The sequence below is a fragment of the Aedes aegypti genome, chromosome 3 (assembly GCF_002204515.2).
Source record: "Aedes aegypti strain LVP_AGWG chromosome 3, AaegL5.0 Primary Assembly, whole genome shotgun sequence".
Lineage (NCBI taxonomy): Eukaryota > Metazoa > Arthropoda > Insecta > Diptera > Culicidae > Aedes > Aedes aegypti.
Genome location: NC_035109.1, coordinates 204,363,508 through 204,381,529, shown reverse-complemented (window position 1 = coordinate 204,381,529; position 18,022 = coordinate 204,363,508). Strand labels below are relative to the sequence as shown.

At 41.9% G+C, this 18,022-nt stretch overlaps 1 protein-coding gene across 1 annotated transcript in view; it reads right to left on the bottom strand.

Moving 5' to 3' along the window:
- Positions 1-18,022, bottom strand: part of LOC5564768 (transketolase-like protein 2) — a 29,051-nt gene that overhangs the window by 574 nt on the left and 10,455 nt on the right. Inside the window, exons 2-3 of the mRNA XM_001649091.2 lie at positions 292-1,663; positions 3-229 (exon numbers count right to left, since the gene is read on the bottom strand). Coding sequence (XP_001649141.1) covers positions 3-229; positions 292-1,663 — 1,599 coding nt within the window. The remainder of the gene's footprint in view (positions 1-2; positions 230-291; positions 1,664-18,022) is intronic.

Here is an 18,022-nt window from a genome sequence, read left to right as displayed (position 1 = left end):
ACTTGTAGTGATCCTCGACGACAACGATGCGTCCACCGCACTGAGCAGCGTTGTGGACAATGGCTTCCTTGTCGATGGGCTTGATGGTGAACGGATCCAGCACACGAGCGTGCACGCCAGATTTCTCCAGCTCAGTAGCTGCATTGAGGGCTTCGTACAAAGTCACACCAGCGCCGATCAGAAGAACGGTGTCGTTGGCGGACTGCTTGACAACCTTGGCTTTGCCAACCTGTGAATTGATGATATGGTTATTTAGCGATTGATCATTAGATTTGTCTCTACGCTGCTTACCTGGAATGGCTCGTTGTTCTCGTAAAGGACAGCAGTATTCGGTCTGGAGGTACGGATAAAGCACACTCCTTTAGTATTGGCGGCCAGTTCAACCGCTCGTTCCGTACTGACGGCATCCGACGGGTAGAAGACGGTGCTACCAGGAATGGTTCGGAACATGGCAATATCTTCCAGACCCATCTGGCTAGGTCCATCCTCTCCAATGCTCACACCGCAATGGGATCCAACAAAGTTGACATTCGTCTGAGAAATGGCTCCCATACGGATCTGATCGAAGGCACGCGTGAAGAACGTGGCAAAGGTGGACACGAAAGCAATAGTACGGTCACGGCAGGCAGCTCCAATGGCCACACCAACCAAGTTCTGCTCGGCAATGAAACACTCGATGAATCGCTCTGGGAAGGCCTTGCGCAGTTTGTCAGAATAGGTCGAATTCTTGGTGTCTCCATCCAAGGCAATTACGCGATCGTTGTTCATAGCGATCTTAGCCAAAGCCGTACCGTAAGCCAAACGGGTGGCCACCGATTCTCCGAGCTGATAGGCTGGAGGAGTCGCCAGTTGAACATTACCGATGTTGACCTTCTTAGCACCCTCTTTCTGTGGCGAAGGAGGAGCAATCTGAAGTGGTCCACCGTTGCGAATCAACGACTGCAAATGTTCAATGACACCATTGGCGTTCTCACCCAGAGGCTTTCCATGCCAATTTTCTAAATCCTCAATGTTGGGGAAATGCTTGCCCTTGAAGGTCTTGGCAACGATAGCCGTTGGGCGATCCTTGGTCACGGAAGCTTCGAAGAAAGCTTTGCACAATTCTTCCACATCGTGGCCATCGACGACGATCGCGTTGAAACCGAAAGCATCCAGGCGCTTGCGATAAACTTCCATCTGGTGCTGCAGGGAAGTTGGTTCCGACTGTCCCAGTCGGTTAACGTCGAAAATCACACACAAGTTATCCAGTTTGTAATGGCCAGCGAAATGCAGCGATTCCCAGATCGAACCTTCCGCAGATTCACCATCTCCGACCAGCACATAGGTCCTGTAGTCGGCTTTGTCGATGTTCTTGCCAATGTAGGCCATTCCACAGGCGACGGCCACTCCCTGACCCAAAGAGCCGGTTCCCACATCGACAAAGTTCAAACGTGGCGTTGGATGTCCCTCTAGATCCGAATCGATCTTGCGCAGATTCATCAAGTCGCTGGTTGGGAAAAGGCCAGCCTCAGCCCACGCGGCGTACAGAATCGGCGCTGCATGACCCTTCGAAAGGATGAACCGATCCGAAGAGGCATCGCGCGGGGCGGAGATTTTGTAGCGCATCGTGTTGAAAAACAACACCGACATAATTTCCGCAATTGACGCACATGACGTCGGATGACTGAAAAGGAAAATGTAGAAAAAAGCTGATAAGTTTAAACCATTCAATAAATAATAATTGGGAAAGATGACTAGGCTTGTAAAAAATGATAAGTAGTTTGTACGGCGTATCGAAGATCGTCTGCGGCTACGTTACGTGACCGACCACACGGAACATCATAATCGTTGATGCGTCGGTAGTAATGTTTCTTAAGTTTGTCTCAAAGTGAATCAATGACATCATATTACATCATGTCATACTTTGATGACTATTATGAGTGAATTTATGAAATATAGACAGTGAAGGACAGTGATAACGCTTCGATCAAAGTGGATTTATTGAGTATCTCAAACTCTTGAGAACCTATGCAAGATGAGTAAGATTTTTTCATAAGGGTTCTTTAGAGAATTTAACACATTTCTCTGAGGGTACTTTCTAGAATATCTTGAGGGTTTTATCGTGACATTGCGCCAAGTACCTAAAACTAAAAAAAAAAATCCCATGAAAAAATATAAAAAAATCTAGTTTTTTATATTTTATATTTTTTTATTTTTTATTTTATATATTTTTTCAGAGTTTTATGTTTTTTTTTTTTTTTAAAGTTGAAATCTTAAGCTTTCATTCTATAAAAAAAAACATTAAAAATCGGTTGAGCTGTTCAAAAGTTCTTTTTTTTAATAAAAAATCTAATGCGCTGAGACCTACAGTGTCTGCCGACAATGGAAATTCGTCTTTGATGCGAAGTTTAGGAAATTCCGCGAAATGCCGCAAAACTAGTTAGATTTGGAGAATTTGCATGGAAATTTTAGATTTTTACTTATAAAAATTGTTTATTCATTTTAGAGTCGAGGTTCATTTTTTTTCTTATCATTCATTTTCATGTAATACAATTTCATTTTCATGTAAGACTAAAGTTTCTGTTAAATTTGACATCGACAATATGATATTAAATTTATCATCTCAATTTGTAAAATAAAACAAAATGTAATTGAATTCCGTGAAATTTACACTCATTATGTATATTTTCACCGTTTGCAAAATTTAGTCAAAAATATAGGACCGCGACAAAGCCGCAAATTTCCATTGCTTCTACTCATCAGATTAATCCAATAGTTTTAATAGTAAAACTATTGATAAACAATAAACTAACTTTTGAAATCTAATTATAATTTTTCTATCTGATTTCATTAAATTTAACCCATTTTCAACATTGTTTGTTCAAGCACATTTTATAAAAACACTTTTTTCCGTAAAGAAATAGCCGTTCAAAGTCGTAGGAATCACATTGCCTGCCTTCAAGTTGACACTTTAAAAATGATGTAATCATCAAGATTACACCTACAAAGCTTGCTATCCTTTCAAAGTGTTGTCCGTACATCAACGCAACAGGTTTTCTACTATGACAAACTCAAAGTCTAAAACAAAACAAAAAATAGAACAAACCCTTGAATTGAAACTTGTTTCACCTCTACACAGTAGACATTAGACATGTAGTTGAAATGGTATTATCCTTTCTCTTTCATAGATTTACCTCAGACGAAGTTACGATCGTGAGCTGATCACGTTTTCGCAGTGGGTCAACATTTCTCGCATAATTTATGATCTCGCCCTAAAACCATTGGTAACCGAGTGTGTAGCTCGTTGTTTTCAGGCAAATGTACGGACCAAAATAAAAACTATCACCACTGGGAGATAGAGGAAGACCTCCTCTTCATCGTAGCATTGCCAAATAACGTGTAAATTCATTCAGTTGCTCAGTAACTGCAAGCTGCACACTCGGTTACCAATGGCCTTTAGGACGAAATCATAAGTTATAGGAGATATGAACGCGTTCGAACGTAATCTGATATTGGGGACTGTCCATTAATTACCTCAGACAATTTTCACAATCTATCAATCTGCCACTTCCTCCATGGTATGATTTTTTGTGAGAAAATAAAGATATCGGCATGTAAGATATTTCAAACCCTCCTCAAAAACTGTAACGACCACCCATTATAAATTTGAAATTCATCGTTATTATTTCGATAATCCAACGTTAGTATGATAACACGCAGCAAAACCGAAACATATTTCAATAAACTAAACACTCAGCGGTCAATGAACCATGCAACGTAACGAATGATATGCAGCCAGGAATCTAGTTCTATACTGCATTCAATGTCAGACGCCGTGCTATCGATGTCATGTTCAGATCGATTCACTTTAACCCCTAATAAGACAGTGACTCCAACATTTGGTATTGTTTGGTTCTGGAGGCAAAATCTTAGAAATTTTCGAGTGAATTGGCAGTGGAAAAAAGTTGATTGTTTTCGAAGGAATTTTGGATTGAATTTATTTGTGTATGACTTACATTCTTTAATTGAACAATTTTATGATTCAAATACAAGGATATTCACGGGGAGAGATTTGTAGAGTATAAAGAAGTGCTTAAAACAGAGGCCGGGCAAATAAAAATAAGGCGAAGACGAATCGAAGCCAAACCTCAAATTTTCATGAGCACAAATCTGGATAACCAAACATAATTATAACTGCAGTAATTTAAAATATTTCTTGTCAGTTTTCTGTCCAGAACAATAGTTAATGGATTTAATGGTTCTTTCTCAGAAATCAATCCACCGAATTACACTAGGAGCGAGCCGGATTTTATTCTTGGCATTTTTAATTCACTTTTCTTATAAAGGTACTGAACTCATTTTTAGTCACAATATGCGGCGTCGTATTGAAGTGTTTCTTTTTGCAAAGTTTCTTTACTAAAGTGAATCATGGAAGTGCTAAAGCAGTTCTTAACCATAATGTCAAGGGTTAAAAATTGTGTTTGAAATATTTGGAGATTAAACTCTTTATTTGTCGAGGAAACGAATATGAGCTCAGCATACGCTACACCTTTCATAAAAGATTGGAGTTGGAGAAAACACAGTTGGAAACGGAATATCTTCATATTCTAAATTTACATCCATAAAAGTTTGTAAAAGATTTTCTGGGTGTGACGTTTATGACGAACTTACTTGCGAAAATTAATTTAAAGTGTTTCAAATGTCGTAGAGGTGCAAAACGAGTTTTTGTGAAATTTTTCGTTGGAAATTGTGGGAGATTTTTTTGTGGATCGTGGTCTTGAATTATTGGTAGAATGCCTGTCATATTACAGAATTTTGATGCATGAAAGGAAATAGCAACAGAAAAATGAAATGTAATTTTTTGCAAATGCAAATTTTTCACTTAAAAAAATTACACAAATTTTTCACTTAAAAAAATTACAGTGAACTTTATAGACTTAGCGAAACACTTTTGTTGAGACCTTCAGTTCCCTTTTGACATTCCTTCGAAGATTACTCAACCATTTTTGTCAGTAATGTGTTCAACAGGTCTGTTATAGAACCCCGGCTAAAATGGTAACACGTATTTCCCTAAATGTTTATGCGAACTTCTCATTATTATATTGATAATTTCGACTTGCTAAATTCGTTAGTTGAAGATTTATATCAAATTACAGCTGTTAAATCCAATCAAATTTCTCCCACGAGTGGAAATAGAAAATTACATTACTAGAAACAGTACCGAAACTACAAAATACCTATTACAATACCTATCATTCGTGCATCCTTCCCATCATTGGGGTCCGTCACGCAGCAAAAGTAAAAGTGAACGACTTTCGATTGCATAATTCAAAGGCTCCGGCATGTGTCGATTCGATCGCGGCTCCAATCCAATCCAATCCCAATCGCGCCTAGTAGTAAACCATTCCTCAGTGCGCTCGTCGTCCGTTTGACCTCCTTTTGACCTCTATACCTCCATAAGCTTGCAATCGCGCCCGCTTCAGACAGACAGAGCGCTATGGAGAACCTTTTTGCTTTGCTCACGTAGGTTCGACGACGACGACGACGAGCGTTACTAACCTTTGCTAGAGGCCGTGTGTAAAAACAGCACTGATAGAGGAGCCCAACATCAGCCACTGACTGAGGACTTGAAACATACAATGATGTGTGTAGTAATGAGGAAGGTGATCGTGACGACAAGTTTCAAAGATTTGCTATGTAAATGTGTGTAACGAAATATGATAAGAATTTTAAATGCTAAGCTACCGTTCATAATGATATCTCGCGTAACATTACTAAAGGACCTATCTAACATTTTTTTTTTTTTTTTTTATTTAATCATTTATTTAATAGGCTCATGCGCCATTAGGCATTACGGAGCCGAATTTTTTGAAATATATTTACAATTTCAAGCTTGCTTCTTAAGTATAGTGTTAGCTTTGGGGAACCGTAAAACTCGCGGTTTGGTCGAGGTTAGGGGTAACAATCATATATAGGAAGGGATAGGGTAATAGGGCTTGGCGTTGGCAGTCAGCAGCATGAAGTTGAGGCGTATTTGCTGCTGGCCTAACGATGGGTGGACTGTACAACCTGTAACGATGCAGAAGAAAAACAATTTTCAAAGGGGACACAAGGTGGACAAGTGGAACGACAAGACAAGAAATTAAACACTAATTTCAGCTTGCTTGATAAAAACATACACAAGCTTCATATACTCTAGGTCAAGTCTACCCAACACATCTCTAATGTCTTCCTTTTCTGGTTTCCCTTGGGCCCTGAGGGATACACGTAATTTGGATCTGGCAACACCGTGTTCAGGGCAATCCCAAACCACATGATTGGCATCTTGATAGCCTGCACCACAGCTGCAGTGATTGCTGTCTATGAGCCCTATTCTATAGAGATGCGAGCCTAGTGAATAGTGATTGGACATAAGACGACACATTACCTTGATAAAATCTCGGCTTATGTCCAAGTCATTAAACCACGGTTTCTTCGATACCTGCGGGAGAATGGAATGTAACCATCTGCCCATGTCTCCTGCATCCCATTTTTGTTGCCAACTGATCAAAGAGTGCTGACGAGCAATTGTAAAAAATTCATTGAAGGCGATTTGTCTGTCATAAATGTCACCTTCCATAGCGCCCACTTTGGCGAGCGAGTCCGCTTTCTCATTGCCCGGAATCGAGCAATGAGAGGGGACCCAAGCCAAAGTGATAGTATATGATTGATTCGATAAAGCACTCAGAATAGTTCGTATTTCACTAAGGAAATACGGAGAGTGCTTTACCGGCCTCATTGAACGAATAGCCTCTATGGAACTGAGGCTATCAGTAAAAATGAAGTATTGATCAGAGGGAAGAGAGGCAATTCGCTCTAATGCGTAATGTATAGCCGCTAATTCTGCGACATATACGGAACAAGGGTGTTGAAGTTTATGGGCGGCGCTATGAACCTCATTAAATACACCAAAACCAGTGGAATCATTTGTTTTTGACCCGTCGGTGTAAAACCTTTTATCGCAACTAACATGACCAAATTTGCTCGCAAAAATTTTTGGTATGTGCTCCGAGCGAAGCAGATCTGGCATTCCACGGATGTCTTGCCTCATGGACAGATCAAAAACTACAGTGTTATTCATGGAGGCTGGGAAACAACAACGATTGGAAACATTCGAAGAAGGGTTAACCTCCAGAGTCATGTACGAATAGTACAGAGTCATAAATCTTGTTTGAGGATTACGTTCGATTAGCTTTTCAAAATTCTCAATTACCAATGGGTTTGACACTTCACAGCGAATGAGGAACCTCAACGACAATTCCACGAAACGATCTGATAAAGGCATTACTCCTGCTAATACCTCTAAACTCATGGTATGAGTCGAGTTCATGCACCCTAGTGCTACCCGGAGACAGCGGTATTGGATACGCTGTAGCTTCAGGATGTGTGTATTCGCGGCGGATTGAAAACAAAAACTACCGTATTCAAGAACCGACAGAATCGTTGTTCGATAAAGCTTTATCAGATCTTCCGGATGGGCTCCCCACCATGTTCCTGTGAGTGTACGCATGAAGTTGATTCGTTGCTGGCACTTCTGGTACAGATACTTGATGTGCTTTCCCCAGGTGCATTTAGAGTCGAACCAGACCCCTAGATACATATGTGAAAGGCTTTGAGTGAGTTCCTTACCCATGAATTGAAGCTCGATCTCTGCAGGATCACGCTTCCTAGAAAAGACAACCAACTCAGTTTTCTCCGGAGAGAATTCGATACCCAGCTTTACAGCCCAAGTGGACAAATTGTCCAGAGTCTCTTGGTATCAGAAGGCCGGCTCCAAAGGCACGTTCCCCACCAGTTGGGAGATTTGTGCCATCGCCATATTTGAGCCTATTTCATCATCTACCCGATGGGAGAGGAAAGGGAAGGGAAAGATGGGAGGAAATAGGAGTGGGGTCCCTTGAAGAGGGAAGATCGCATAAGCGAAATGAGAGCATGTTAGCTTCATACCACAATGGGTTCGAACAGCGCCCTAAAAAGGGCACTGCAAAACGCATGAGCGTAAAGAGAGCCTATAGCTCATTACCACAGCGGGTTAAGAATAACAGGATGTCCTGAAGATTCAGGCTTCTGTATTCAGTTTCACTTAATAAGTGTTTGCCAAGTAATTGGAATCGCATTTGCGCAAAAACTGGACAGTTACATATCAGGTGATACGAAGTTCCATAATCGGAGTCACAACTATCACACACAAATGAGTCAGCACGCTGAATATTTGCCATGTGATAGTTGAGTCGGCAGTGGCCTGTCAACGCTCTGACCAAGAGACTGCAATTCTGCTTTGACAGATTTGTTAAATACTTCGCCACCTTTGGAGATGGCTCAGTAATATACAATTTTGTTTGACGACACGACTCCAAACTATTCCAATATTGCTTGTGCTGAGTTGCCGCCCAAGAGTTTATCTTAAGCTTCACCCAGCACTTCGAAATTGGAATAGCCGGCTCAGGGCCAATGAAGTCATGCGATGCTCCATCGCGAGCTAGCTCATCAGCCAATTCATTTCCAGCGATGGAAGAATGGCCAGGTACCCATACAAGGTTTACAGAGTTGACTGAATTCAGTTCCTCAATTTGAGTTCGACATGCGATAACAAGCTTCGACCTTGAGTTGGCCGAAGCGAGAGCTTTTATAGCAGCCTGACTATCTGAACAGAAGTATATGACTTTACCCATTACGCGCTGTTGAAGTGCTGATTGCACTCCACACATAAGAGCAAATATTTCCGCCTGAAAAACGGTGCAGTTTCTACCAAGTGAGTAAAACAGATTCAACCTTAGCTCACGAGAATATACTCCTGCACCAGCTCTACCTTCAAGAAGGGAGCCATCAGTGTAACATACTATATTGTTTGATATACTTCTTTCCAAATAGCCAGACGTCCACTCTTCCCGTGAAGGGAATTGTGTGGTAAATGTCCTGTAAGGAAAGTTACAAGCAATTGTGAGATCACTTGGAGCAAGGACAATTTTGTCCCAATTCACCAAAAGTGGAAACAACGAAGTGTGTGTAGATCTACGATTCACTGGATTTTTCTCCAGTAGATCCAGTACCCATAAACGGTAAGAGCAAGAAAGTGCTTCTTGTTTAAGATATATGTGTAGTGGCGCAACGTCGAAAAGGGCCTCGAGCGCTGCTGTGGGAGTTGTAGAGAACGCACCAGACATCGCCATCAAGCACATCCTTTGGAGATGGCCCAATTTTGATTGGATTGTTCTCACTTCGCCCTTTTGCCACCACACAAGACATCCATATGCCAATATTGGTCGAACAACTGTTGTGTAAATCCATTTGATATATTTGGGTTTGAGGCCCCAAGTTTTACCAAAGGTTCGCCGGCATTGACCGAAGGCCATACAAGCTTTTTTGACTCTGAAATCAATGTGAGCTGTCCATAAAAGTTTGGAATCTAGAATGACTCCGACATACTTTACTTGATCAGTCACATTAATCTCAGTGCCAAAAAGACGTAAAGGTCGAATTCCATCGCGGTTTCGTCTTTCCGTAAAAAGAACAATAGATGTTTTATTCGGGTTAACCGAAAGGCCATATTGGCGACACCAACTCTCGACTACCTGAAGAGCACTTTGCATCAGGTCGAATAGGGTGCTTATGCACATACCAACTATCAGAGCTAGATAGTCGTCGGCAAATCCATAAGTTGGAAAACCGCAATTATTGAGTTGCCTCAATAGCGTATCTGCTACGAGATTCCACAAAAGTGGTGACAAGACTCCCCCTTGGGGGCATCCGCAAACACTCAATTTTCGAATCGCTGCTTGACGCAATGTCGAGAAGAGATGTCGGTTTTTGAGCATTTGATGAATCCAATTGGTAATCATTGTAGGTAGCCCATGGTTTCGTGCGGCTTCCAATATGGCATCGAAAGACACGTTATCAAAGGCACCCTCAATATCCAAGAAAACACCCAAGCACGATTGCTTCTGAGCGAATGCTTTCTCGATATCGTATACAACTTTGTGTAAAAGAGTCACAGTGGACTTTCCGGATTGGTAAGCATGTTGATTCACATGAAGAGGCATGTTTGCCAAATAAACATCACGGATGTGATGATCGATAATGCGTTCCAGACATTTCAGAAGAAAAGAGGTCAGACTGATTGGTCTAAAACTCTTCGCTTCCTCATACGACGCACGTTCTCCTTTTGGGATAAACTTTACAGTAATATCACGCCAGGATTTGGGAATGTACCCGGTAGCAAAACTGCTTACAAGTAGCTTTTTCAAAACATGTTTGATAAACTCAAATCCCTTTTGGAGCAGAACAGGATAAATCCCATCCGCTCCTGGAGATTTGAAAGGAGCAAAACTATTAAGTGCCCATTGAATCGATTCAGTAGTTACGATACTGCGAGCCGAGGCCAGAGACTCGTAACTACATGAAAAGATATTTGGTTCATCCGTAGATGCTATGTCCACACATCCGGGGAAGCGTGTATTGAATAAACATTCTAAAACTTCTTCATCGGAAGAAGTAAAGTCACCATTAGGTAAGCGAATTTCGTTCACTTGGAAATCCTTAGATTTTGCAAGAATTTTGTTCAACCGACTGACTTCACTCAAACTGGAAACATTTGTACAAAGGTTTTTCCAGCCGGATCGTTCAGCAGAACGAAGAGCCTTCTTGTAAGCCTTGCGAGCTGACTTGAACGACTCTGATCCAGCTGAACGGCGTCTGTTCCAACTCCTTCTACATTGTTTCCTGAGTCTAGTCAGATCGGAATTCCACCATGGGGTCCCTCTTGTAGTCTTTACAGACCGCAGAGGACATGCTTCTTCAAAAGCTTCCATAATGTAGGATGTTGTAGTATCAACGGCATCATCCAGATCACTTGGATTTTCAATGGACGGAGAATATCCATGAAATTTGGTCGCAACCAATTCAATGTAGAGTTCCCAGTTTGTTGACCGGGGATTCCTAAAACGCAAAGTCTGCGCAGTTACATTTGAATGTTCAAAGAAGATGTAGCGATGATCAGATAATGATTCCTCATCTGATACATGCCAATTCGTCAACTCGTGACTGATTCTATTCGAGCAGAGCGTTATGTCTAACACTTCTTCTCTATTAGAAACCATGAAGGTTGGGCGATTGCCTATGTTAAGTAATCCAAGGTCTGTACTACTTAAGTATTCCATCAGACTGGAGCCTCTCAAATTGATATCCGAGCTGCCCCAGATGATGTGATGAGCATTGGCATCACTGCCCACAATCAGCGGAAGGCCTTTTGTTACGCAGTGTACGACAACTCGTTTGAAGTCATCCGTTGGGGATGGTTCATCATGTGGTAAATATACCGAACAATAGACGTATTTCCTGTTGAGGTCACCAACAGAAACATCAATTGTGACAGCACATACATCTCTGGTCGTCAACTCAGAAATGAGTGTAGCAACGATTGCTTTATTTACGAGCACGCATGCGCGGGGCATGGAGCGCGAGTTTGCCATTTCAAGCTTGCTAAAAGTAGCAAAAACTGGGTCCACAAGGTTACCTAGATAGAAGTTCCCTCTACGAAAGTAGGGTTCTTGAACTAGCGCCACTTGGGCTGCACCATTTTGCATGAGTCTGCAAAGATTGATCGTTGCTGTTCTTTTATGCTGAAGATTGATCTGAGCTAACCTAACCGTAGCCACTACCCAAACTAGGCAGGATTAAGCTTTTTGCAATCTCAGCACGAAAAAGACCAGCAACGAAAAAACCAGATCGGTATCTATTTAAAGTCGCCAAAGGCGAAAGAGCACAGAATACACTGTGTAAAACGCATAATGCGAATCCATATAGGTGATAATTTAAATTAAATGTCAACATATTCATAATCCCACCCTTATTAAGCCTCAAGATAGAGACTGAAGAAGGGCAGCCGATTATCTCGGAGAAACACAAGGTCACCTGCACCATTGCTCCGGGTAGCACAGGAAGGACTCAATACTGTGGAGGGCGCCCTGGTACCCCACAGGCTCCGTTTGCGGTTAGGTTTTATTTAGACCCCCCTAACCATTCATTCTTAGGCACGGTACGCATCACACCATAAATTAGGGGTCACCTGTGAGGTGGACTTTTACCACCGGAACAGGCAGTCCGTAGTATTAATTCTTAGCCAGTTGAAACAACCGCTACCGACACTACGCGGCTATCTAGGCTGCTCGGGAAAAGGAGGTTAATATTGATGATTAACTCCTGACGTGCCCAAGCAGACCACAAGTTTTCTCCGGAGAGAATTCGATACCCAGCTTTACAGCCCAAGTGGACAAATTGTCCAGAGTCTCTTGCAATGGTCCTTGCAGATCGTCCGCCTCTGGTCCTGTAACAGAAACAACGGCGTCATCCGCAAGCTGTCTTAGCGAGCAATTTCCCATGAGACAATCATCGATATCTCTAACGTAAAAGTTGTAAAGGAGGGGGCTTAAGCACGAGCCCTGGGGGAGACCCATGTAACTAATTCGTGAAGTTGTTGAGGTTCCATGAGAGAAATTCATGTGTTTCTCAGACAACAAGTTATACAAATAGTTATTAAGAATCGGGGAAAGACCACATTGGTGGAGTTTGTCTGAAAGGACATCTACGCAAACTGCATCAAAAGCCCCCTTAATATCCAAGAAAACTGAACCCATTTGTTCCTTTCGAGCGTAGGCCAGTTGAATTTCTGTAGAAAGCAGCGCAAGACAGTCGTTCGTTCCCTTGCCTCTGCGGAAACCAAATTGCGTATCTGAAAGAAGGCCATTCGATTCAACCCATTTGTCCAGTCGAAAGAGAATCATCTTCTCTAACAACTTTCGGAGACACGACAACATCGCAATTGGACGGTACGAGTTGTGGTCCGATGCAGGCTTTCCTGGCTTTTGGATAGCAATAACTCTCACTTGTCTCCAATCATCCGGAACAATATTGCTCTCCAAGAAAACATTGAATAAGTTCAACAGGTGCCTCTTCGCGACGTCTGGGAGGTTTTTGAGCAAGTTGAACTTAATCCTATCCAATCCTGGGGCAGAATTGTTACATGAAAGGAGAGCAAGTGAGAATTCTGCCATCGAAAAGGGTAGGTCCATTTCGTTTCGTTCAAGTGGATAGTCACGAATTATCGGTTGCACTTGGACGGAATCCGGGCAAACTTTCTTCGCGAAATCGAATATCCATCGAGAAGAGTTTTCGCGATCTTCATTTACCGGTACCGCGTTCCGCATTCTTCGGCCAACCGTCCAAAGGGTTCGCATCGAGGTTTCTCGTGATAGCCCGTTGACAAAATTTCTCCAATATCCGCGTTTTTTCGCCTTCACGAGATTCTTGAACTTGCGATCAAGAAAAGAATACCGCTCGAAATTATCCCGCGTGCCGCGTTTTCTGTAATCTTTAAACGCGATGGATCGTTCGTGATAGACTCTAGTGCATTCATCATCCCACCACGGAGTAGGAGATCGTCTTCGTACCGAAGACCCCGGGACCGGTTTACGCTGCGCTTGTAGAGCACTGTTTATGATCAACGCGGACCAAAACTGGTATTCTTCCTGCGGAGGAAGTGTACAAGCCGATTGTACACCTACTGAAATCGTTTCGGCATAAAGTTTCCAGTCGATATGCTTCGTAAGGTCATAGGCAACATCGATCTGGTGTGTCTGACGCGAGTTATTGGTAATTGAGATTCTGATAGGCAGGTGATCACTACCGTGGGGATCTTGAATAACTTTCCACATGCAATCCAATGATAGTGAATTCGAACAGATTGAGAGGTCTAACATGCTCGGAGGATCTGGAGGTTTAATTCGTGTTGCTTCCCCAGTGTTTAAAATAGTCAAATTGAAATAGTCACAGAGGTCATATATTAAGGTTGCGCGGTTGTCATCCCTCGGTGACCCCCAGGCTGTACCGTGAGAATTAAAATCTCCTAGGAGCAACCATGGCGCAGGCATAGCTTCGCATATAGCAGCAAGATCTTTGCGAGACATTCTAGCGTTTGGCGGAATGTATACGCTAGCTACGCTGAAGCCTTTACCTCGGACTGTAATATGACATGCAACTACTTCAATGCTTGTCATCGAGGGAAAGTCGATTCTATAAAAGGAGTGGAGCTTGTTGATCCCCAAGAGCACCCCTCCATAACCATCCCCTCGATCCAAACGAATAATATTAAAATCGTGGAAAGTGATATCTTTATCCGAAGTAAGCCATGTTTCACAAAGTGCAAATATATCACAGCTTGTGCTATGAACTAAAAATTTAAACGCCTCAATATTTTTTAGAATGCTTCTGCAATTCCACTGTAGCACTTCGATCATATCCCTGACCTCATTGGATTGATTATCCATCGAAAGATATGAAAGATTCAAGGATCGGCCATTTTGAAGTCAGTTGCTTCAAGAAAGGTTTTACCAAAGAAAGTGCCATATTTATAACATTTCTTGTAGCGGGGGAGACTTCTAACATTTCGAAGATGAAATCCACTAACCCAGAAAGAGTCAGTTTTCCAGTAGCATTAACATGCTCCTGCTGACGAGTTTGTTGATTTTCTGGGCGAGAAATTGGAACAACTGGGGTTTTAGATGTTCCTGGAAGCGACGGAAAGTCTTCTGATGAGAACTTAAAACCAGGAGGTGAAGCCTTTTTGGTGTTTCCGCCACTTCTTGATTTAGCCAGAGGGGTTGGATGATTTTGTTGACCAACAGGAACGTTATGTGAAGCATGCTGTTGCGAGTGCCGTTTTGCAACAGCTCGCTTCCTTTTCGTTCCTGTCTCAATGACGGTATACTCTTCTTCCCCCTCAGTGTCAGAGCCTTGATCCGGCAGGGATGTGAAGATGTTTTTGCTGATAATAGAATGGGTCGATGGAACAACCGTCGGAGCGATTTTTTTTAGCATTTCAGCATAAGATCGCTTCGACCGTTGCTTCAAAGAATTGATTGTATGTTTCTCCCGCTCTAAGTACTTCGGGCATGCGGTAAGCTCGTGAGGAGCCTGGCCACAAGAGATACACTTTGGTTCCGTATTGCAGGAACCACCAGCATGTTGATCACCGCATTTGCTACAACGTGGTTTGTTGCTACAGTAAAGTGCAGTGTGGCCCAACTGCTGACACTTTTCGCAGTGCATTACCGTCGGTACATAGAGACGAACAGGTAAACGAAGACGACCTATCACTAGTACACTTGGTAGAGCTGATCCGGCGAAAGTTACCCGAAAGGAATTTGACGGCTTTTTTGAGCCGTCAGGGAAAGCTTTGTTCATTTGACTAACTTCCAACACCGGAACAAGTGGAACGGCACGATTTTTAAATCCACCAGCTCCGGACATGATGTCAGCACGAGTTAAATTGTGTTCTGTGATCACACCATAGCATTCTACCACGTGACTTGGTATATAGACCTTGTACTCAAGCGAAAAGAGCTCAAAAGAGGCAATCTTGTTCGCCTGGTCGCGATCACTGACTGTGACTCGCAACTTATCACGGCTGGGTGAGTCTATCTCCAGGATGCCGTGAAACCATTTTGCCAGATCTTTCTCGATTTGAAGTTTATTCAATGGTTTTCCATTAGCTTTGGGCCGAAAGAAAACCAGAAAGGGACCCTTAGATCCGGGTGGATAAGCTTTTGGGCGGGGGTTCGCTGAGTTAGGAGATAGGCTGGTAGAAAGGAATGAGAGGGGTACGTTTGAAAAAACAGGTCGACTACATTTGTCATCCGTTGGGGTTTGAGACGGGTGCCGAGTTTCATCAGTTTCATCAGCAAAAAGGACATCAAGGGGAAAGCCAGTGTCTACGGGCGCTTGGTTGGTCTCCATGATCTCAACAGATTGGGTTTGTAATGATTGCTTACGGGCCTGACCTGCAGTAACTTCATCATCTGATGAAATTAGGTACTCCGGCGAACCCCCGCCTGAATCATGCGGCTCCATTGCACAGCCACAATAAGGAGGCTGTTAGCTCGTGATTAACTAAACGAATTATTCACTTTTCCAATTTGGAGCAAAGAAGTTACTGTATTACAACTTATAAATTGACTACAAACTAAAAAAAAAAAATAAAAAAATAACAGTGTTGTCTCAAAAAAAAAAAAAAAATATTTGCGAAAAAAACACTTAAGGAGAAAAAAAATATATTCAAAAAAAAAATTATAATAAAAAAAAAAAAACTTAAGCGTAGTCCTACGTCGAATTAAATTCAGTAGTGCTACTTAAACAACGGGAAAAAAAAATAGCACAAAAAAAAAGCAAAAAAAAAAAAAAAAAAAAAAATTGGGGACCACTGTAGTTTGTGGACCACTGAACAACGGGAGAGCGGCGAAGAGAGAGAGAGAGCGGATCAAAATAATTACCAACACTCAGCAGTACTATTCGATGACCTTGCCGCCTCTTACTTTCCGTCCTACACAATGCCTGGCTGCACGGCCGATAGGTACACCGATTGTTTGCTGTCCGTATCTGCTCGCCCTTCGAAAGTACGGTGCTTTGTTGGGTTGACTGCGGGTGATCACTTTAGGTGTGACTGCACTGCGCCGATGATGCCGATGACGGGGTGATTTGATGTGGCGTTGTTGGCAAAATGTTTGCACCGCGGATCCAATGGTGGTATAGTCTGATTATAGCTTTGCTATAACCAGCTACTTCCTCCACTAACGATCGATGCTTTGTGATACGCTACCGGTGGGATTTATTACCCGTACAAAAAAAAACTCACTAGGGAGAAAAAAAGAATACACTGTTTTAACTCTCGCGCAAAAAGCAACACGTCCGACTCTGACGAGTGATCGGTGAGGAATGAGCTATCTAACATTGAGAGGCTCTCTTTGTTTACTTTCTCTTTCATTAATAACTGAGTCACATTAATCTCTTCTGTTGCGTTTTTTGTATGAAACGCTAGTCAAGGAAATTGACTTTCGATCTATAGTGAAAAACTTCCCAAAATCTTTAGTGTTCCACTGTCATAATCGAAAGAGAACGAGAGAGGAGAGAATCTCTCATTTGTACATAGGTCCTTTAGTAATGTTCCGCGAGAGAATTCATCACAAAATTTACAACCCGATCATTGACCACACCAGGATTCGAACCCAACAGTCTACAGCATAAGATTGTTCTGCAGTAGGGTGCGGCTTAATTTTCAAAAGTTCAACAGCGCTGAATACAAATCACATTAAAAAAGAAATCTCAAAGTTTGAACTAGAAAATTTATAGGTAGCGCAAGAAAATTGAAAATATTTTTTTATCATATAAAATTTAAGTAGATGAAAAATCGAATTTAGTACCGTCAAACGGAGTGACTTGCAACACTTTTCAACTTCAATCAACCAAAACCATGATCTAAACGTCATCTAAAAATTTAAATTCCTCGTAGAACTTTGAATGGTCGGCCCGCCCACAGAATGGGATGACAGAAAATTGAATCGAATTATTTTGTCATATCAAAAGTCATCAAAAAAATGAAATTTTTTAAATGTCCTTGTGCGGGGTGACTTGCAACACTCAATGCTAATTTAGTTTTTGCCAACAAAATGGTGATATTTTTTATTAGTGACACATGTTAAGTATTGTTATTCATGTATTTAAAGCATTCGAACCAGTACAAGACCATTTTGAATACCTTTTTGTAAGAAAATAATTGAGCTATTTTTGTATGGGAAAAAGAAGCGTTAAATCATCAAGGTCCAATATCTTAACTGAACAATATTTTTGACGAGTATTAGTAGTTGATTGATGAATTATTACTCTTTTAATTATAAAGAAGACTTAACAAAAAGTTTTTAACTTTTATAAAACTAATTGCTTAGAAATAAAGTGTTGCAAGTCACCCCGCATAGGTACATTTCATTTTTTCATTTTGCAGCGTTTGGTGGGGCAATGAGAGCGCAAGTCAGTCCAAAGCCGGGGGAAGGGATAGGTAATGGCCGTAATAGTCTATGCGGACCACTTGAACACCATCGGAAAGGATAAGAAGGGTTGGGGTAGGGTATAGGGAATGGAGAAGACTTGACACAGTAATGCGATTAATGCTGCAAAATGT